The sequence below is a fragment of the Chionomys nivalis genome, chromosome 22 (genome assembly GCF_950005125.1).
Source record: "Chionomys nivalis chromosome 22, mChiNiv1.1, whole genome shotgun sequence".
Lineage (NCBI taxonomy): Eukaryota > Metazoa > Chordata > Mammalia > Rodentia > Cricetidae > Chionomys > Chionomys nivalis.
In genome coordinates this window covers 1,817,352-1,840,119 of record NC_080107.1, presented here as the reverse complement: position 1 = coordinate 1,840,119, position 22,768 = coordinate 1,817,352, and the positions used below count along the sequence as shown (strand labels likewise).

Here is a 22,768-nt window from a genome sequence, read left to right as displayed (position 1 = left end):
CGGGGAACGAGGTGTACCTGGGCCTCTTTCGCTTCATTGTCGCCATCCTCTGGCTGGCTGGGTTGGCCGGAAGGCCCAGGGGGAGGCGGGCGGCCAGTGTCCCCAGATCCTCTGGGTCTGGGCCGCAGCCCCGGGGCGGGTTCCGAGGACCCGCTGCCAGCGCGCACGGAAGTGCGCTCGGTTTTCTCCTGTGGGAGGCCACCACGAGCGCGACTTCCTTTTTCGGCGGGCGGCCCGGCCTCCCTGGCTCCTCCTCCCCTCCTCTTTCTCCCCCACCCCCAGCCCAAGCAGCTCCCGGCCTGAGGTACGACGCTCGCCTCGCCAGTACTCAGTGCCAGCCGCCGCGCTACCGAGCGACCTAGCCGAAGTCCCGCGTCGCGCACCGCGCCCCCTGGGTGGCCGCCCAGCTCAGCCTCCCGCCTCCGCGCCGCCCGGCCGCCCTTGACCGCAAGCGCTCAGCACAGCACAGAGCAACACAGCACAGCACAGCAGTTTGGGCGCTCGCAGGCGGCGGGCCGCCCGCACCGGGCATCGGGACAGGGACTGTAGCCTTTGGGCTCCGCGCCCCGGCGATGGCTGCTCCCGGGTGGCTGCTGTTGCGTCCTCGCCCCCGTGGCTTTCTGCTGCTTCTGCCCGGCCTCCTGTTGCCCCTCGCCGGCGCCTTCAACCTGGACGTCGAAAACCCCGCCGAGTACGCCGGCCCCGAGGGAAGTTACTTCGGGTTCGCCGTGGACTTCTTTGCGCCCAGCAAGTCCTCGTAAGTGGCCGCGCTTGTGTCCCCAGGCGCCCCCTCCCCCACCGCGCGCCCCCACCCAGCCTATCCTCACCCGGTCGTTGGCTCCACCAAACCGGCCTACCCACTCCATCCCGCGGCTGGCTCAGGTCCTGCAGGGATGAAACATTTGTGGGGATGACCTAGCCTGGCACTCACCATCCACTTTGACCCTGTCACCAACTTCTTCTGATTGGCCGGGGACACTGGCTTTGAAGGAGCTGTTAAACATCTAGGAAAAGTTGGAAATCAGTACGGGCCGGTCCGGCGCGACTTTTGGCTTCTCTGTCATTCTGTGACTTACTTCACTTGGTCCCAGAACTTCTTTTTCTCCCCGACCACTTAGCCTCTTCCTAGTGCTATTCGCTCTCCGAAACCAGCCCTTCTCGTCTGATGTTTCTTTTTCTTTTCGTTCCTTTTCTAGACACTACGATGACTAAAGTGATCACACTGTCGCGTTAAATTGTAAAGGACTGTGCGACCTTTGCGTCTTTGAGGTCCACCAGATGAATGGAATGTGTCATCTGTTCCTTTTCTAGTCCACTATTTAGGTCATTGTTCAGAAAGAACCGGGGTGTTTGCGAGTTTTCCCTCGCTTCAGGTCACTGGAGAATTCAGTAGTTCGTGTACGCTTTCAAATTACCCTCGCCCTGTGTTGCAGCGTCCCTGAGAATTTGTAGCACTTATTGTCGCTTTTGGATTAAAAGCTGTCTCTGGCTCAGCTGTGCTGGCTGGCATCGTTCTTACCCCTGCGTGTCAGTGTTAGAAACACTGATTTAATGGATGTTTTATAATGTTTGTTACATGGTTTTTTGAAAGGAACTATTATTTCTTTGGTTGTTTCCCTGTGCTCACAAGTGGTAACAATGCATTATACACACAAACACACACACGATTTATTTTGATGGTCAGTACTCTTGGGTAGGACCATTTTCCTGATATATGCTTAATTGGAAGGTGGTCTAAACGTTTGTCTGTGGTTTATTAGGACGGTCTTTAGGATTATTGTCATCGTTTTCCTGAGTACCAGTCTTTAAAGCTACACATACTTTGGGGGAAGCTGGCAAAAACTAGACCATGCAGCACACGGCCTTATTCGCACTGACATCAAGTGCTTTCTGAGAGACTTGAGGGCTCCAAAAACCATAGATGCACCAACTTCAGACAGCATTAACCACTTCACTGTGATGTGATTGATCTCTTTGTGGGGGGGGGGGGTTGGAATAGAGTTTGGGATCCTCCCCAAGGGCTCAGGCTGCTGTGTCTGCTGCATCTCTGAGCTACCACCCCTTCCTCCCCGCAATCTAATCATTTTAATTAGTTCACCACTTGACATTTTCTCCTTTCTGGGTATTTTTAAGTGTATGCCTTTTCTAGCATGGGCATTCTAGTTGCTCCCAGGGTATACCATTTAGATTTAATTGTACAGAAATTCTGACTTAAAATATATTCTCTGCCTTATATCAGGAATTAGTATTTAAATAATTCAGAGTTGATGGAATGTTGTACAAATGCTGTTAATGTTTTGTTGTTATTAATATTGTTGCTTGCTTCTGTTAATCTAAAGCAGAAGTTTAGTGTCTAATGCACACAGCAGGCTGGTAAGCTTTTAAATGTTTCTGCCGTGGAGAACAGTGGTATTGAGCTGTTGGTGGTGTTTGGCATTACTGACCACAAGGAATGTGACGTGCCTTTGGAAAACCATATGGCCAAAGAACATGCTCTGAGCGTACACACTTACATGATCTCATGTTTACATCACCTCATGCATGGGTCATAATAGTAAGGTACTGTGGAACTGGAGAGATTGCAGGTTGTATTTTGAAACAGTCATAGCAACTTTGGTCCCAAGAGATCAGAGCTCTGTCTAGTCTAACTTAAAAAAAAAAATCAAGCCGGGCGGTGGTGGCGCACGCCTTTAATCCCAGCACTTGGGAGGCAGAGACAGGCGGATCTCTGTGAGTTCGAGACCAGCCTGGTCTACAGAGCTAGTTCCAGGACAGTCTCCAAAACCACAGAGAAACCCTGTCTCGAAAAACCAAAAAAAAAAAAAAAAAAAAAAAAGAAAAAAAAAGAAAAAAAAATCAAAAGAAACTTTGAGGTATTGTCCTCTCCACACCACAAATTATATTCAAATAAAGGTTTATACTTACTTACTTTTTCAGATTAAATGACGACTATTACAGAATTATGCTTAATCTTAAAACAAAACAAGAAACAAACAATGTCATGTGATAGTGGCACATGCCCAAAATCCCGGGACTCTGGAGGCAGAAGCAAGAAGATCTTTAAGGTTGGGGCCAGCCTGATCTATAGGGATGTCCAAAACAGCAAGGGCAACACAGAGAAACCCTGTCTCAAAAAAAAAAAAAAAAAGAAAAGAAAAAAAAGAAAAGAAAAGAAAAAACCAAATAGACAAAATTATGCTTAGTCTTGGTAAAGGCACGTCTAAATGCAGCAGGCATTGGACTCCACAGAACTATATTATCACTGTATATATGTTTGTGTGGGGATGTTGGATTCCTTGGAATTTGAATTACAGACAGTTGTGAGCTGCCATGTGGGTGCTGGGAATTGAATGTGGGTCTTCCAGAAGAACAGCCAGTGCTCCTCACTGCAGAGCCATCTCTCCAGCTCCTATCCACAAGCTTTTACAAGAAAACTATATAATTATTTGTTAATGGAAGAGGGTTTTTTTTTCCTGTGTGAAAAGTAGCAGATTAGAGAGGGAAGTAGATTTTGTTCATTTATGACTATTATGATTATTATTCCTGTTTCAGGGCTCTGAATACTGCTTGGTTTCATCTCTCATCTTTCTTACTATAGAAGATTATGACTGAACTGTCTCCGTGTTGTTGTGGGAATGAATGCATCAATATTGATTGAAAAGAAGCACGAAGCTGGGCTGTGTGGTTTGCCTCTGTGGTCTCAGTACTGGAGAGACCGGAGGATAAGGAGCTCAGGGCATGTCCCAGCTATGTACTGAGTTCCAGGCCTGCCTGGAGAAGAACACAGTCCCTGCCTCAAAACACAGGAAAGGCCCTGGTTTCAAGTTCTTTTCTCCATTAGAAACAATGTTACCATAGCTTGTAGGTCATGTAGGCTGGATTCATCTATGCTAACTCATTTTGTCTAAAAATGCATTATATTTGCATCAAGAGATGTCAGCTGCACCTCTATTTCTATTTGTGGAACCCACTTTTTCTCTGTCGCCCTGGAGACCCTTTCATATTCCTCCCCCTCGTTTTCTGTTTTACTTTGTCTCCTGCTCCACTGCTCCACTCCGCTGAGATTAGTCACTGCTTAGTCACCAGGCGGAGGGGTTCCAATCTCTTCCTTGTTAATGCTTCCTTGCTTCTATCTCTGCTCCCTGCTCCTGCTTCTTACTTGAGCCTGGGTCTGGGCGGCTAGAGCCTCTTTAATCTGCTATCCTTTGGCTGCTAGGTCTGCAAAAATGCCTTGTATGTTTCAACTGGCTTTGTACTTCTGAAACAGCTCTTGCTATTCTGTTGCTGATTTCTTTCATCAGTGGTTCCATTGGCAGAGAAAATCCAGACCTAGGTTAAGACCTCCCCTGACTACTGCTTTTTAAAAATCTCAGTGTTGTAATCATTGCCCCGATATTTTAGGAAATGACTGAATGCAGTGTTACCTGAAATCCCAGCACTCAGTCTGGGGCAGGAGAAGTTTGTCACAAGTCTGAGACCAGCCTGAGCTATGTAGTGAGTTCTAGCCTAGCTAGCCTTAGCTACAGAGTGAGACCTGGTCTCACCGCCTCCTTCTGAAAAAGACCAGCTATTTTCATAAACTTTCATGTGACTGTTACTGTGTGGGCTAATGTTGTTCCGTCATAAATAGTACACGTGCTAAACTGCAATCTCTGTTATTTAGAAAGCACATCTTAGGTCTATTACTTCTGATTCAGACCACAGATGTTTTGGGCAGATGTGGTGGCTCAGCCTTAATTCCCAGCTCTTGGGAGGCAGAGGCAGGCATATATCTGTGAGTTCCAGGGAGAAATGTACGACATTTGGTGGCTAATGTTTCCGTTTTACTTTACAGGATTGTTGACCTGAAGCGTTTGTTTGTTTGTTTGTAGAGCGAATCTGAAACTTGAATCACACCTCAACTGTCTTATACACAGTTATTTTTAGATATATAAGTAGTTTTTTCAGGAATTCCATTTGGTGTGGGCTCATTGGTCACCCTAGAGTTAGCTACATATATGAAACATACTTTATCTTGGAAAGGCTAGGACTGAAAGCAGCCAAGTAGCTTAGTTCATCTGGAAAGTTTGAAAATGTGCTTGTCATTGCTTGGCCAACTGCCCTGCTTGGTAGCTGGACTTCCATCCGTGAAGTAAGTGCCCTTCCTCCCTTGCCCTGGGTAGGAAGTGCATTTAAGGGCACCCTCCTCAGACTGTCTTTTCTCATCTTTCCCTCCCCCGTTAACCCTGCTTTACCCTTCTTTTCCTGCTGCTTCTCAGCATCTTCCCACTTCTTGGCATCGTATGAATCGCACAGTCAGTTCTGGAGTCCTAAGGTGGTACTCCTGGAAATAAAACCAGTTATCTCAAAGCCCCGGCAAAGATGTGACTCTTGATAATGTTATTGGACAATTTGTTTTTTGGAATGAGCCGGAATCTGTGAGGAGAAATTTGAATGTATATGGATATATGTTGCTTAACTTCAAAATCTGCTTGCTCTTCAGTGAGGTCTTATGACCCCATGGCTACAGGCTGCCCACCGGTCCACTCTGCCAGGCAGTGCTGCGAGCCTCCTTTCCTGCCTTCGCTTTTCCTCTTTGGAGTTAATTACTTGAACACTGATGGCTCTTTGAGAACACCAGTAAAGAAAAGCTCCTTTGAAAGTGGATTTTCATTTTCACTTGCTGTTTCATTAGGAAATCGCTTATTAATTATATCAGCTGCTATTTGGAAGGCTAATGGCACCATCTTGTATTAGTCCCGAGCTTCCGACATTTTAAGTTTCCACTTATCCACTACCCACCTGGGAAATAATTTCTTTTAAGTAATGGCAGAATGTTGTACCTCTGCTCCAGAGAGCAGAGATTTCAAGAGACTCCTCAAGTGACTTACTGTGCTTGCAGGCGTCCCCTCCTGTTTGCACTGGGCGGTGCTGCAGCTGTGTCTGCCCTGCTGCTGCTCTTGAGTTAGACTCTTGTAGACAATCAGCGGTCTTGGTGGGCGTTTCAGTAATATTACTTTTTGTAACGTGTTTCATTGATTGAATTTTGGGTTTTTGTAGCATAAGTAACTTTTAATAGTCCTGGATTTTCTTTTTTCTTTCTCTCCTTTTCTATCTCTCTCTGCTTCACTTTTTTACTTTTGTCTTTCTTTCTTTCTTTCTTTCTTTCTTTCTTTCTTTCTTTCTTTCTTTCTTTCTTTCCTTCTTTCTTCCTGGCAGGGTTTCTCTGTGTAGCCCTGCTGTCATCCTGGAGCTCAGTCTATGGGACTCTATTCAAGAGAATATATCTGTACATCTATCTATCTATCTATCTATCTATCTATCTATCTATCTATCTATCTATCTATCTCCCTTTTAAAATTCTTTACTTTCTCCAAGTCTGTTTGTCTCTCTCAAATACATATCAGTATTGCTTAAATATTAAGTGGTGGTACACACCTTTAATCCCAGCACTCAGGAGGCAGAAGCAGGTGAATCTCTGACTTTGAGGCTATCCTGGTCTACAGAGTGATTTCCAGGACAGCTAGGGCTACAAAGAGAAGAAACTCTGTTTTAAAAAGCCAAAATAAAACATAAAATCCAAAAAACCCCAAAACCCTTAAGTGTCTTAAAAGTAACTTATTGCAGTGATATTTGGATAAAAAACTTCTTTATTTTAAAATTTTATTACATTCTATTTATTTATTTGCTTAATTATTTGTGCGTGTGTGTAAGTGGAGGTGCCATTGTTCCCATAAAGTGGTGAGGATAACTTCTGGGAGAATCCCGTCCTTCCTGTGTGGCTCCTGGGGATCAGACTCAGGTGGTCAGGACTGGCAGCCAGTCCCTCTGTCTACCCACTGATCCTGCGATTGGCATTTTAAGAATTATTAACCTGGGATTTAGATCCTCGCGGGCACCACGTCTTCCTTTTTATTATCCTCCCATTTCTCTGCATTTCACCAGTGGGCAAGTCTGCGCAAGCAGGGATGTGCAGGGAAGCTGAGCTGGGCATCTGCATTAGCTCTTCTAATTACCAGTCTTTCATGCCTGCAATGTGCAGACAACAGATGAAAGCACCGGCCTGGTTTCTGGGCTCCTCGCGGGCACTTGGGCTGTGTGATGCCAACAGTGGCATTTTTTTATTCGGTGCCCTCTCCCACTGTGCCCCCTGCCTTTGCCAAAGGCTGTTCCCCAATATCTAACGAGTGCTCTCTGTCTCACCCCAATATCTAACGAGTGCTCTCTGTCTCACAGCTGCCAAGTCAGGGAAATATCTGAAGTACAAAATTATATGTGTTACATGAGGAAATTATTGTAGGGATAACTTAAATAATTGGATGATTAGGGAAGGATGACTTCTGTGGGGACGACTTACAGATATGCTGTTAGTGTGAGGTTGGGTTGAGACCTGTAGCTAACGCATGTGTTGTTACCTGCTCAGGTAGAAGGCTGAATTAGAGCCCTACGTCCAAATGAGCACTTCCTTATAGGTAATGAATAGTGTTGGCAAAAAATTATAGAAGGCCCTGAAAAGAAATATGCAGATGACAATCTAGAAGTGAGTGGCTTGTGGGTATCAAGGCAAATCTGGGAACCAGCTATTCTGACTTGGGAGATCATGTGGTCCACACACTAAGAACTCGGATGACTGTCTTAGGAGCTGTGTAGGAAGGACCCAAGTCCTCTTCATAAGCAGACACAGAAAATCAGCACGTAGAGAGTCTCAAGCAACCAGGTGACTGGCCCCTTTATGGCTCAGCCTTCTCCAGCCCGTGATCCCATAGCTTTTATTTGAACCTTAATGTGGTCAGAGGGAAGGGGAGAGCAGGGGAAACACGGGACACTGTCATCACGTTTAAGCCTGAAGGGTAGAGGAAGGGATGTATTCTAGACTTGAGAGCAGCACCTGGCAGGGGAACCAGGCTCCCACTCCCACCCCAGCAGGAGGACAGCATCCCACAGAGCCTTCCTCTGTGTCTGAGTTACTTTTCTGTTTATCTGGGCTTATAGTCCCAGAGGTATATTTCATAGGGTGGGGGAAGCCATACCCTCTCAGGTCCCAACCCTAGAGAGGGACTTCCTTCACCAAGGATACATCTACAAAGTTTCCATAACCAATCCAAATCGCACCACTGGTGGGCTGGGGCCCCAGTATTCAAATACCTGAGCCTAAGAGGACATTCCCGTTCAAACCACTCCTCTCCTTTCTTCTGAGCTCTTATCCTCCCTAGTTCTCTGCTGATGAAATCACTGACTGGAAAAATCACAGTCCATGGGCCACATCTGGCCTCTGCCTGTCGGTGTAAATAAAGTTGTTGTTGTTTTTTTTTTTTAGAATCAGAACTATTCTCTTTCTCAAAGTACACTGGGGAAAAATAACTTTTTAAGATAAAAATGGACATTCATGGTACCCTTCCCACCTGTTAAAAATGTTTTTTGAGAGAGGGTCTCCTGTAGCTCAGGCTGGCTGTGAAGTTGGCCTCTAGCATGCTGTAGCCAAGGATGACCTTGGTCTTCTGACCCTCCTGTCGGTCTCCTGTCTGAGGCGATTACAGAAACCTGCCTTCACACCTGATTTCAGGTGCTAGTCAGGACTGAACTTCTGATTGTACATTTTTTCTTTTCTTGCAAGCGAGGCAAGCACTGTATCAAACGTGCTGGCCTTACCTGCTTTTGTATTAGTAGAGATGCAATCTTCAGGGTCGCTAGTCAAGGGCTCTGTCACCCAGCTGCATATCCAGACTTGCGGCCAATTGTTTGATCTGATTGAGAAGAAAACACACACACACACACACAAATTTATATATTTCCGACCAGAAGACTTGCATAGTCTGATTTGCCTATGTTAATCAACATGCTCAGAAAGAAACAGGGGTTTGTAATGACAAGGAATTTCTTTTATCTTGTAGGTGGTTTAAATCTCACACTCAACCTTATTTATTTATTTTTTTCTTGTGAAAGATTCTTGCTAAGGGAAAATGAAGCTGGTTTCTTACTCAGAATCATTTTGCTCTGATGGGAGAGGGGCCAGCCCTCATGTTTTTCTGCTGCCAAATATGACTGCATAAAGAGTCTTTAAACAGGGCGTGGCTTGGTTTGGAGTTTGTTTGCATTTGGAATGTGTGGGTTTCAAGGGAAGTGCTGGCCTACAGGACATTTCTTACCTAACAGTCCCCACAGCAGGCTTCTGTTTGTTCTAGGTGACTGCTACTGCCCAGGATAAGAGACACTGAATTTGATTTCTAAAAATTATGATAAATACACTTCATATTTAAGATAGAGGTTCATCACTCTAAGTTTTCCTTTGCCAGAATTTAAATGACTTGTTTAGCCAAATGAAACGGTGGCAATAAATATATCTACTTAGTGCTGCCTCTCCTCCTCCTCTCTCTCTGCACCCTCTTTTGACACCTCAGAACTAAATCTGTTGGTTTCTTAAACAGCAAGATGAAGAGAGCTCATCCCACCCTTGTCTGTCTTCTCCCTAAACTCCTCCTGTGTTTGTGTTTGACTTTTTTTTTGTTTTTGAGACAGAGTTTCTCTGTGTAATAGTCATGGCTGTTCTGGAACTGGCTTTGTAGACCAGGCTGGCTGTGAACTCACAGAGATCCGCCTACCTCTGCCTCCCAAGTACTGGGATTAAAGGCGTGCATCACCATCGCCCGGCTGTGTTGGGACTTTCAACACCTTATTTCTCAAAGACCCCTGTTCAGACCCCCAGGCTATTAGGCGCCTCACAGTCGTCACGATTGGGTAGATTGGGATCTGAGTCCGAGTTTTTCTGGGATCTGCCTTCCTCTCCCCCACCCTCTTGACTAGCACGCTGGAATGTGAAGAGTTGGGTGATGTTTTCTGTCTTCTACAGTTCTACGTTCAAAGTCATTGGTGCTGTCTCTCTCTGTCCATTCTACCCTTAGGTAGTGTTTCTCATGTTCCCCATCTCTTTCCCCATCTCCTCTGGCCAGGATCGGTGGTCACCGTTCCCCCCCTGAGCTTGCTTTCTTTGATCCACTTTGTCTTTTTCTTTAATTCTCTAAAGGCTAGAAAGTCACCTCTCTAAACTTTTAGATGGAACTGAGATAAAACTGGTTTTGCTACTTCTGGAAGGCAGGCACTTCACGATTTAGCTTTTGCCGACTCCCAGGCTATTTTGGACCACTCCCAGCTTGCTCTCTCTGCTCAGCCCACTGCTCGTCTCGTCTCTTCTGTCCTGGAGACTAAGTGCTTTCCCACCCAGGATCTTTATGCAGAACATAGGGTGCTCCCACCCACCTCATCACCCCACTTATTCACCTTCCTTCCCCCCATCCCCTCCTACAGCAACCTCTTAGGCACTCTTCTCTGCCTAAGCATGTTCTTCTCACTTCACTGGGAGTTCCCTAGCTATCATTTCCCCATGACTTTATCTCCAAAGGGTCTCTCTTTCTATTCTCCTATGATCCCTTCCTGGAGAGCTGTGACTTTGCTTTCCCTAAGGAAGGCCTGCTGGCCTTATTTCCAGGAAATCTCTCAGCCAGTTGTCTCCTTCATAGCTCTTAGAAGGTCGAGTGATTTGTTGGTTGGCTGGTTTCTTGTGGGGAGGGCCATGTCTAGAACAGGCATCTTTAGTGCCAGAACTGAGCCCGACGCAGTAAATATGTTCAAGCCTCCACATTATTTTTTGAATGAATAGAAAACAAAAGTTGGCTGGATGTGTTGGTGCATGCTTTTAATCTCTGGACTGGGAGGCAGAGACATAGGCTGAGACCTTGTCTCAAAAAGGGGAGGAGAGGGGAGGGATTTAGGAAAAAAGTAGAGAGTGTGTGTGTGTAGGCACATGGACTATGGCAAACATACATGTTTGTGTAGGCAAACATGCATGCGTGTGTGTAGGCAAACATACATGTATGTGTAGGCACGTGAACTATGGCAAACATGCATGTGTGTGCAGGCACGTGGATTATGGCAAACATGCGTGTGTGTGTGTAGGCACGTGGATTATGGCAAACATGCGTGTGTGTGTGTAGGCACGTGGATTATGGCAAACATGCGTGTGTGTGTGTAGGCACGTGGACTATGGCAAACATGCATGTGTGTGTAGGCACGTGGATTATGGCAAACATACATGTATGTGTAGGCACGTGAACTATGGCAAACATGCATGTGTGTGTAGGCACGTGGATTATGGCAAACATGCGTGTGTGTGTGTAGGCACGTGGACTATGGCAAACATGCATGGAGGTCAGAGGACAACTTCTAGGAGTCAGTCTTTCTTCTGCCATATAGCTTCTGGAAATTGAGCTCAGATCTGCAGATGACATCAATTGCCATTACCGTGTCACTGGCCCAAAACCTCTTTTGTGTTTAAGACACATGGTCTGGGGTTGGAGCCTTAAATCCAGTTCCAGGGCATCTAATGAACACCATCTTCTGAACTCCTTAGGTACCAGGTGTTAGCATCTAGGCACACCTCGGCCCCCTCCCTTGGGAACCTGGTACAGTGTGTCACCCCTCTGTGCATGGCAAGCAGGTCCCTGACTCTATGCAGGTGCCGAGGACCCTTTAAGAGACAAGCTCTGAGCCGGGCGATGGTGGCGCACGCCTTTAATCCCAGCACTCGGGAGGCAGAGGCAGGTGGATCTCTGTGAGTTCGAGCCCAGCCTGTTCTACAAGAGCTAGTTCCAGGACAGGCTCCAAAGCTACAGAGAAACCCTGTCTCGAAAAACAAAAAAAAAAAAAGAGACAAGCTCTGCCCCACTCCCCTCCCTTCCTTTTTTGTCATTTTCTCTGAGGAGGCTGCTTTCTGCCCCCTTCCCCATTTTCTCTTCCCTTCCTATTCCCTTTATCTAAATAAGCTCCACACTCGAACTCTGGTGTACTTGTCAGCCGCTGCAGTTTGGATCCACCTGTCCTGGGACCCACCAGGGTCCCACTCAACACCAGGCACAAATGGACACAGACATACATGCAGGCAAAGCACTCACATAAATAAATAAATCTAAAAGAATTAAGATGCACAGTTTGGATAATATACATTTTAAAGTGAATACAGCAGAAATTATTTTATAATGGGACATTATGCCATTCAAAAAAATTATTAATTTTTTTTTAATTTTTATTTTTTGTGACAAGGGGGCTGGAGAGATGGCTCAGAGGTTAATAGCACTGGCTGCTCTTCCGGTCCTGAGTTCAATTCCCAGTCATCACATGGTGGCTCACAACCATCTGTGCTGAGATCTGGCGCCCTCCTCTGGTGTGCGGGCATACATTGAGGCAGAATGTTGTATACATAATAAATAAATAAATCTTTATTTTTTGTGCCAAGGTTTCTCTGTGTAACAGTCCTGGCTGCCCTAGAACTCGCTTTGTAGACCAGGCTGGCCTTGTACTCAGAGAGATCTGCCTGCCTCTGCAGTGCTGGGATTAAAGGCGTGCGCCACCAGCTTTGAAAATAGTCTTTAAAAGTATTTGTGGATAATCCCAGAATAATGTTTGGTCATAAATCATAATATAAACCTTCTGATCTGTGTCATTTGAAATATCACCTGCCCCTTTGGTGTTTTAGCAGGACGTTTCTCCTGGTGGGAGCCCCGAAGGCGAACACAACGCAGCCTGGGATTGTGGAAGGAGGGCAGGTCCTCAAATGTGAGTGCTCATCCAGCCGCCGCTGCCAGCCCATTGAATTCGATTCGACAGGTAAGCCTCGGTTTGTCCGTTCTCTTGGTTCAGACCGTGTGGTTGGTCGTTCTGCTTTGAAGGCCGGGTCTCACAATGTATCCTTGGGTTGCCTAGAACTTGCAGGCTAGTTTTGAACTTACAGAGATCTGCCTGTCTCTGTCTTTTAGCAGCAGGGATCAGAAGCCACAGTAATGGGGCCCATTTGTTCTATTTTTTGTTTTAATGTAGCAACAGGGCTGGGGAGATGGCCTAGGGGTTGAGAGCACTTGCTGCTCTTACAGAGGATGGGCAGTTCCCAGGACCCCCTTGGCATCTGACAGCCATATGTAACACCATTTCCAGGGGATCCAGTACCCTCTTCTGACCTAGGAAGGCACCAGCCATGCACAAACCTGTGTGCGGATGAGACACTCATACACGTAATAAAAGTAAACAAATCTTTATTAAAAGCAGCAGCTCAGCACCACCACCCCACATCCACAGGGAGAGGGATCTGCAGACGTCATTTCTGTGCGTTTTGCAGCAATCTGTGTATCTCTATTCTAGATAGCTTCCAATTTAAACCGACAGTGTCAATATGTAGACGTTTGGGGAAAATCTATTAGGATAAGTTTTTAATCTCTTCTGGGAAGAGGGAGCTCTCAAGAATTTGGGAGATTTGTGCTGCTTTTCTGGGAGCCAAACTGAGGCATGACTCACTGACCGCTACAGATTACCTCTCTAATCTTGAATGTATCCCATGTTTGGTGTAATGCAAAAAAAATTTAAAAAAAAATGAAAGAGTTGAGGAATCATTATCATTTTGAGTATTCAAATAGATTTAGGTAGCTTAAAAAATCATTAACAAAATCCTATTTAAAATATATTGGGAAAAATTATGTTGTGTTACTGATAGCAGTATAATTTAATTTTTAGAATGCATTTCAATGTCAATCAAGGTGGTGGCAGTAAACAGAAGTTAAACTCAGGAAGATGAGAGATAATTCAAATTTTACATTTACATCATTGGAATAAAATGTCCAGGCTCCTATATGCATTTATTTTGGTGTATTCTTATGTGTTTTTTTAAAGTTCGGCAAGCCAGAGAGATGGTTCAGCAGTTAAGAGCACTTGCTGTCCTTGTAGAGGACTGGTGTTTGGTTCTTAGCACCCACATGGTGGTTCACAGCCATCTGTAACTAGTTCCAAGGGTTCTGACGCCTTCTTCTGACCTCTGTGAGTCTGAGGCACGCATGTGGTGCGTTTATATCCATGCAGCAAAACACTGCACGGGTAACGATGAGACTGGAGACATCCATACAGCAGGCTGATGCAGTCTGGTATTTCTGTTTTCTGTCCTAGCCAGGGTTAGTTTCCTAATGCTGATGTCATCAGTTATCTCAACCGTAGTTTCCTTCTCTTTTATTACTGGGAATTGAACTCAGGACCTGGTGTGGGGACACGGCCTCTGAGCTTTCCTTTCAGCCCCTAGAAGTCCTTAAACAACACGTATTTATTATTGCCTTCAGTCCGAGGAGTTAGGCATCTAAAATGAATCTCAGCAGGCAGACATCAAGTCTACCTTTCTCTTGGAGCCAACGGGGGGGGGGGGGGCGGGGGGGGAGGCCAGCAGCTTGTTCCTCGTTTGTTCAGCTAAGGCCAGCAGTGTCTGCAGGATTCAGTGCTGCCTCCCTCTACTGATGGCTGCCCTGCCTCCTTGTGGATACACCCAGACATCTCAAGGTGCTGCAGTTGTTCACACCTGCCAAGTCTTTTAGGTCATGTGATTTTCCATTGATCTTCCCTTGGGAAGATTCTGGGAAGTAGGACGTACATTTTTCTTATGGAGTGGCATTATTCTATTGGTCAGAGTCTCTTTATATGTTTTAAAAATTGATATTGATTATGCTGGAAGCACTTCCAGCAAGAGCTGTGTTTGTATAAATAGGCTTCACTCCTTCCCTTGTTCTTTTTCTGTTGGTAGCTGTGGTGATTTGGAATAAAGACGTGAGTTAGAAGGTGGAGACTCAGGTTTAGACACTGATGACCTTGGGAAAGTGATTGACATTTGCTGGTATCAGTTTCCAGTTTCCCAGTTGGTCAGAGAAAGCAGAGTTGTCTTGTAGATCAAAGGAGTTCTTGACTATGACCTCACTTTATAAACGACGAAGCACGCTGCAGGGGAAGAATGGATTGTTACAGCCCCTTACTAAACTGCATAGAGAATAATCGTGAAAAAGGAATTATAAAAAGGGAAAGAAACAAAGATAATTGTGGCTGCTAAGTGAATTATGTCTTGGTTTGCATTTTAATTTGTATTACAGTGACTTTTAGGAAAACCTTCTCTTTGACACGTGTTTTTTCCCTTTTCCTAAGGAAGCAGATATATATATATATATATATATATATATATATATATATATATATATATATAAAGAAGAGTCAATCTTTTCCATCTAGACGTGGCCTCATGTGCCTCTTATTCCAGCTCTGTCATGGGCAAAGGCAAGAGTGTCACTGGGGACATGCTGGCTGCCAGACTAGCTCCAGGTCCAATGAGAGACTCTGTTTCAAGGGAGTATAGTCAAGAGCGATAAAGGACACCCAGTTTTCTGGTCTCTGCACACATGCATGGGTGTGTGCATCCAACATCCAGTACATTATAACACATGCCTGTCCCCCTCTCCATCCACAACATAGACCACTGGTCTCCACTGGGGAAGGAAGGCATGCTTCTTCACATGGTAATACAGGCTTGGCTGTATGCTTGCGAGTCACATCTTCTGAAAGCGGAAGAAAACCCTACCATGGTCCTCGAGAAGGTCAGATATAGGATCCTCTTCTTTTCGTCCTGAATGTCTTGCTGCTGCCACACTCAAGCTGGTTTCCAGAAGGCCTCAGCTGCAGGCAGTAGACAAGCCTGGCCACGCAGACTCTCATCCAGAAGAATGCTGTGGAGCTATTTCCCCACACATTCCTAGGCTTTGCTTTAAATAACAAATGTAAAACTGGCCTCCGTGGCACACACTTTCCAGCTCACTCCAAAACATATTCCTGTAAGTTTAACTTCCTCTGGTTGGTGAGTTTTTGCCTCTCAGATATGTCTAGACTGAGTAGCCTTATAAATTACAAAGACAAATGAAACATCCTTCTTTTCCTCTTTGCTACACCATGAATTTAGACCAAAGATTTCTCCTTTAATGGGCGTGCTTCTCCTGTTAGAATCAGTCATCCCTTGGTTTAGAACTGTATGATTGGAGGCCTGATAGGAGTAGATAATTTTGTCCAATTCTTTTATTATTGATTAACTAACTGTATGATTGGAGGTCTGACAGGAGTAGATAATTTTGTCCAATTCTTTTATTATTGATTAACTAACATATAGCTAATCTTGTCTTATTTAATATCTGCCACGTTTAACAAACCAGCCTCACATGAGCTCTTTAAATCCACCTTCTACTCACACTTTGATCCGACTTATACCCATTCTTTTGAGACTGGGGTTGATTTTATTTTTTCTTTTGAAGTCTCCAGTAAAGAGATTTTGTTTGAAACTGTTTGGGGCTTTCAGCTCACTTCCTTCCCAACACTAGAAGGGAACAATCCAGCATTGAGAGAGCAGTGCTGTCCCTCAGGCCTGTGTTCTTTGTGCTGTGTTCCTGCAGAACCTCGGAGGTTGCTCGTGGGACAAAGGGGGAGAGTCTGAATAACTATAAATAAATAATGCTGGTACCCAGAAAATGAGCTTCAGCCGCTCTCTTCCGGATACACTTTGCCAAGATTTGTTTACCCTTAGAGGATAGCATCTTAGGCAAACGATGTCTCTTCATGGTTCTGTGCTTGCAGCTTTGGGAGGGGCACACATACAGTATGAGGGAGGGAGGGGACACGCACCGAGCCAGCCAGATCAGCCGAATCAACCCTGGTGAGCGACAGAGTGAGAGAGGTCATAGCCATACTGCCCCCACATCTGTGTTCCTCCACCACGGAAAGCACAGTGTCTCATTTACTGTTGTGTTCCTAGCATTTAGACAGAGGGTTTAATGTATGATCAAAGAGATTTCTTCCTCTGACCTCTCAAGTTTCACATAAATAATAAATTCAATCAGGAGATTTTTTCTTTCAACCAAATTTATTTTTAGTAATATCCGAGTTGAAGTTGAGGAAAAGAACCTACTTGAGGAGGTTTTTAAAGTGTGTGTTTTATTCAAGGATTAATGTGGGATGACAGTGTTTTAATAACTTATTCTAGCAAACAAAAAGCAAATTCTTAAAAGACCTAAATCATCTCATTAGTCATAAAAGCCATAGTAGAGATTGGGAACCAAATGACTAAAACCACATTTAACTTCTAAATAAAAGCTTATTCTCTTATTTCTTTTTAGTAATCAGCATGTCTCTTTTAAAAAGAGTGGTATAATCTTGTTCCAAAAGATGTTCTCTAGGCATAAGAAGAAGAGACAAACACTTGGCTTTGGGGGAGCAGGATATCCTCCTCTTAAAATTCAGCAGTATGTTAATTCTATTCCAGTTCTCCAGCAAACCCAACGCCAAATGCCTGGCAGTAGCTTGTGAAACCTTGGAAAGAGGAGACCAAGGAATTAGTTGGCTCTCCCGGAGGCTGTGACAGTGTGCTCTGGTGGCGGCTTCTCTCCTCCAGCATCTCATTATGGGGGGTTGGAGAGGTGCAGATGCTCTGGTCGCTGCTTCTCTCCTCCAGCACCTCATCATGGGGGTTTGGAGAGGTGCAGATGCTCTGGTCACAGCTTCTCTCCTCCAGCATCTCATCATGGGGGGTTGGAGAGGTGTAGATGACAAATTTTGGAAGCTTGAAAAAAGTGGATGTTTAATTTTCAAGTCTCTAGTGATTTGCCTCATGATTGTATTTATTTAGTTAATTTATTTTGAGGCAGGGTTTCTCTGTAAGAGCTCTGGCTGCCCTGAATCTCACTCTGTAGATCAGGCTGTCCTCAAACTCACAGAGATTCGTCTGCCTCTGCCTCTGCTTCCTAAGTGCTGGAATTAAAGGCGTGCCACTCTACCCAGGCCTACTCCGTAGTGTTTTGGATAAGACAAGCCAATTGTCTAACACATTTTGTAATTATAGGCAGAAATCTTTGCAGTCTTGAGGTGGAGTGGTGTTTGAGGTAAAAGACAAAAACAAACAAGCAAGCAAACAGACAAACAAGAAGCATTTCTTCCAGTTCCAGGATCCCTAGTCTGTGTTCGGTTTCCTTTTCAAGGGTAGCTCCTCCGTCCAGCAGTCTGGGCGTTCCAGCATAGCGAGAACGGTGACTTCAGGGCTGTGACTCAAAATATTTACTTCCCTCATGTGTTCCAGAAGGCCTGCCAGCTCCGGCCAGGTCCTGAATGAGCTGTTTGTGGGTTTGTTTGGAGAGTGGCCTTTCCTCGCTTCCTCCCGCCCACTCTATTCACGCTTCCTTTCAGAGAAGCCACTGTCTGATGTGAGATCTAGTATTTTAAGACTTAAGCTCTGCAAAGAAAATTCTGATTAGTGAAGACAAACTTCCTTTGGAGTAAGCTTCTTGAATAGATGGCCATTAGACGTTGTGACTGTTGAAGCTGGAGGCAGCGAATGTAGTAGATGTGGTGTGTGTGTGTGTTTGTGTGTGTCTGTGGTGTGTGTGTATGTGTGTGTATGTCTGTATATTTTTGTGTGTCTGTGGTGTGTGTACGTATGTGTGTGTGTCTGTGGTGTGTGTGTATGTGTGTTTGTGTGTGTCTGTGGTGTGTGTATGTGTGTGTATATGTCTGTATATTTTTGTGTGTCTGTGGTGTGTGTATGTGTGTATGTGTATGTATGTGTGTGTATGTGGTGTGAGTGTGTGTATGTGGTGTGTTTGTGTGTATGTATGTGTGTGTATGTGTGTGTGTGTGGTGTGTGTGTATGTGTGTGTATGTGTGTGTATGTGTGTGTATGTGTGTATTTTTATGATTATTGACTTAACTTTCGGTGTTAGGATAAGCCAGTGTGTTATATCAGCTGTGTTTAGTGATGCAGCTGAAATGTTTTTTAAAAGTTTATGTCTTTATTTATGTGTATGAGTGTTTTGTCTGCATGTGTCTGTGCATTGTGTGCACAGTAGCTGTGGAGGTTAGAAGAGAGTGTGGGATCCCTGGGAACTGGAGGTACTGTTGGTTGGAGCCAGCATGTGGGTGCTAGGAGTCCCTGGGGCCCTCCAGATGAGCACCCAGTGCTTTCAACCTCTGCACCTCCCTCCAGCAGTGCAACTGGAAATTTTAATAACATCGTGATTCTAAAAAATTCTTAGTTTCAGAGAATCTCCAAGGTTATTTTTGAAATGAGTGCCCCTCCATGAAACAAAACATCCCTTCCCAAGGCGGTGGTTCTCAAGTTGTGGGTTGTGACCCCACTGACAAACCTCTGTCTCCAAAAACTTTTCATATTATGATTCATAACAGTAACAAAATTACAGTTATGAAGTAGCAGCAAAAATAATTTTATGGTTAGGGGTCAACACACTATGAGGAGCTGTATTAAAGGGTTGCAGCATTAGGAAAGTTGAGAATTCCTACACTAAGAAAACCAAGACCTCTACTACTCTGGTTTGTTTTTGTTTTGTTTTGTTTTTTTAAGATAGGGTCTTAGGTTTCTATTGCTGTGAAGAGGCGCCATGGCCATGGCAACTCCTATAAAGGAAAACATTTAGTTGAGGTGAGCGCTTCTAGTTCAGAGGTTTAGTTCATAGCAGTGTGCAGGTAGACATGTTGCTGGCTGATCTTGATCAGAAGGCAAGAGCAAGTGGTCTGAGATCCTGGGTGGTATCTTGAGCATCCATGAGACCTCAGAGCCCACCTCTACAGGGACACACTTCCTCCAGCAAGACCACACCTCCCATCACCACCACTCCCTTTGGGGGCCTTTTTTTTTTTTTTTTTTTTTTTTAACAAGCCTCCACGGGGTCTACTTGCCATAAAGGCTCAACATGCTGACTTCAAACTCATGGATTGCCGGTCTCAGTGTTCTGAGCGTAGTGATTACAGACGATACCACCATGCCTGCCTTAAGTTAGTTTTTAAAAACTTCTGCTTTCATCAACATGCACCACGTCTGATGTTTGATGCTTTTTGAAAAACAAAAACAAGCTTCTGATGGGTGTTGGTTTTTTTCTCACTAAGTGGTAAGTAATTTTTCAAATGGAAAAAAAAAACTATGGATTTTGTATTTGTTGACAAGTATAAAACCAAATATATAAAATTTGCATGCATTTTCGGTGACTTTTTTAGTTTTCATTAGTTCCAGTATCCACATAGACTGGTCCATGAAAGTCATTATGGCAAGAGGTGTTTTCTTTCTTTCTTTCTTTCTTTCTTTCTTTCTTTCTTTCTTTCTTTCTTTCTTTCTTCTTCTTTTCCTCCTCTCCTCCTCCTCCTCCCCCCCTCCTTCCCCCCTCCTCCCCCCCTCTTTCTTCTTCTTCTTCTTCTTCTTCTTCTTCTTCTTCTTCTTCTTCTTCTTCTTCTTCTTCTTCTTCTTCTTCTTCTTCTTCTTCTTCTTCTTCTTCTTCTTCTTTCCTGTAATATATTTTAAACGTCCCAACAGCAACACAAATGCTTTTGAGGATGCACTCTGGGTTATTGTGTACATGACTGACAGGGGAGCCTCCTACCCCCACAGTGGGCTTCATAGAGGCATCCACACCGTAGGAACCAAACAGAAAAAACCCAAAAGCAAGCAAGCAAATAGAAGAAAACTGTGCAGAGGGAAAAGGCCATAGGAGGAAGGCTTCCCCGTGTGGTTCTAGGAAAGCCTCCCTTTTCCTTGTATGATTCATTTGCAAAGAAGAAGTGAGTTCTGGGAAAAGTATTTGAAGTTCTCTAGTAGGGGGAGAAGGCCGTTCTCCACCAGGGGTCCAGTCTCTTGGACTCCAGCTTGCCTCCGGTACTACCTGGGGACTGCAGGAACTGTTCTCTGGTGTCAGGGCCGCATGCTTGCTCATCCCTCCTGCGATGTAGCTCCACACCCGCACAGCTTTCTACAGGACTCGGAGCTGATACCCTGGAGGCACAGCCAACTGCTGTGGCTTGGTCTTCCTCGGTCAGCAGCAGATTCTCAACAAACACCTAGGAGAAGGGCTGTGTGTAGTCAGACATCCTGGAGGACCGGACCAGCTAGGGCAGAGGTCCTCAGAAGTAGAGTTGGGGTTGCGTCGAACCACACACAAGGTCACAGGGGCCTCATTCCTACACATCTCTCCTCACGATGTTTGTGACCACTTCCAAGTTCTTCAGTCTTCCTGCCTCAAAACCAGTCCACTTTCCCCCAAACCCCAGCTCTAGCTCTTTCTCTCCACAAAGGATCTCCCGCCTTTGCAGCCATCGGCTTGGAGAAAAAGGAAGTCGCAGGAAGCGACCTCCGCAGGCCATGGCATGGGTTCACTCTGAGGTTGCAGGACCCTCCAGGATATCCACACACTCCAGACAGTGGCATCTGTTATAGTTGGGGCTGTCACAGATGCTGGGGATATCCCCGAGCAGCAGATGGAGCCATAGCTCTGACTCCCGTTCTCATGGAAAAGGAAGAGGACTCCAGGAGCTTGTCCTTACACGGGGGCACATATGCTTTTCTCAAACGAGGGGTGCTGCATATACACATGGAGACTTCCACAGCAGGCAGGTGTCTTCGATGGCCCATCGGTTTAAGGGACATTACTTGTTGGTCTCTCTGCCCCGTGGAGACAAGGCAGTGCACAGCCGTTCCCCGAGTCTATCAGTACCACAGCCATGCTACACTTGGCTTTCAGGCTCGGTAAGGGTTTTGGCCATTGCTCTTCTAGGTGGTCGGCAAAGTCAGGACTAGAGCTGCCCGAGGTGTCTAGGTTCCCAAGGGAGAGGGCTTTGGAGCAAGACGTAGGCGCCTCCCTGAAAACCCACTGAGGTTGTCTGTGGGTTGTCTGCTAGAAGGACCTGTGTCCCAGGGCCGGCTAGTGCCTGGAGACTTCAAAAGGAGTAGTAGGAAGTATTTTCTATTCCATTTTATTTTCTCTTATTTCTATACTGTCTTCAAAGATTTAGTTTTTAATTATATGTATTTTTGAATATCTATGCCATTTGTATGCAAGTGTCTTCAGAAGTCTTTGGATTCTCGGGCTGTGAGCCACCTTGCTTGGATGCTGGGAGCTGTACTTGGGTCCTCTGAGCCATTTCTCCAGCTGTCTGTACTTTGCTTTTAAAGAGAGAGTTAGACCTTAGTAGCTATGACGAGCTTTTGCTACTTGACAGTACACAGCAACAGCTCATGCTAATGAATACAAAATTAGAACACAGGACCCTTGCTGAGAAAAGTATTTAAGATAGTTTTGGAAAGTGGAAAAGTGTAAATAACATTTTATAAAGAAGAAACTTTTCCCAAACAATCTGGACTAAAATAACTGAATAAATATAACTTAGCACAGAGGGTGTTTGGACAGTCCCCGGGAGGCCATTCCCAGCACGGCAGAAAGGCCCTTGACAACGATTTTTCCTCCACTAATTGTAGAACATAATCCTTAAGTTAACACTCTTAGACGTTGAGGATGATCTACTCTTCCATTTCTTTGTGCAGAACTTTTTCTTGTTCTAGAGCAGAGGTTCTCGACCTTCCTAATGTTGTGACCTTTTGATACAGTTCCTCACGTTGTGGTGTCCCCAACCATAAAATTATTTTGTTGTTACCTCATAACTGTATTTTATTTTCCTTTGAGACAGGGTTTCTCTGTAGCTTTGGAGCCTGTTCTATAACTCATTCTTTAGACCAGGCTGGCCTCAAATTCACAGAGAGCTGCCTGCCTCTGCCTCCCAAGTGCTGGGATGAAAGGTGTGCGCCACCACTGACTGGCCATAACTGTTATGAACCATAATGTAAATATCTGATAAGTGACCCAAGGGGCTGTGACTCACAGGCTGAGAACTGCTGATCTGGAAGATAACTCCTTTGTTGGTGCTGTACAACTGTGTTCATAGGTTGGCAGGATTATATTGTAGTAGACGTGTGTTTCCGTAAGACGTCATGACATCACACATTAGGTCACGAGTGACTAGCAGCTGGATTTTCAGGAAGTATTAGAATTTCAAGGGGGAAGGAATGAAGTTTTCTAGGCAGATGAGCCTTGACTACAAAGGTTGTATGCAAAAATAAGACTACCTAGTTCCA

At 45.1% G+C, this 22,768-nt stretch overlaps 1 protein-coding gene across 2 annotated transcripts in view; it reads left to right on the top strand.

Annotated features, from left to right (window-relative positions):
- The first annotated feature begins 265 nt into the window (after nt 1–265).
- Itgav (integrin subunit alpha V) overlaps nt 266–22,768 on the top strand; it is a 72,130-nt gene continuing 49,627 nt past the window's right edge. Inside the window, exons 1-2 of one of the 2 annotated variants that reach the window (XM_057754790.1) lie at nt 266–757; nt 12,509–12,636. In XM_057754790.1, the coding sequence (XP_057610773.1) occupies nt 573–757; nt 12,509–12,636 (313 nt within the window). In that variant the 5' untranslated portion in view covers nt 266–572. Of the gene's footprint in view, nt 758–12,505; nt 12,637–22,768 lie in introns of both variants that reach the window. The other variant, XM_057754789.1, reaches the window with a different exon arrangement.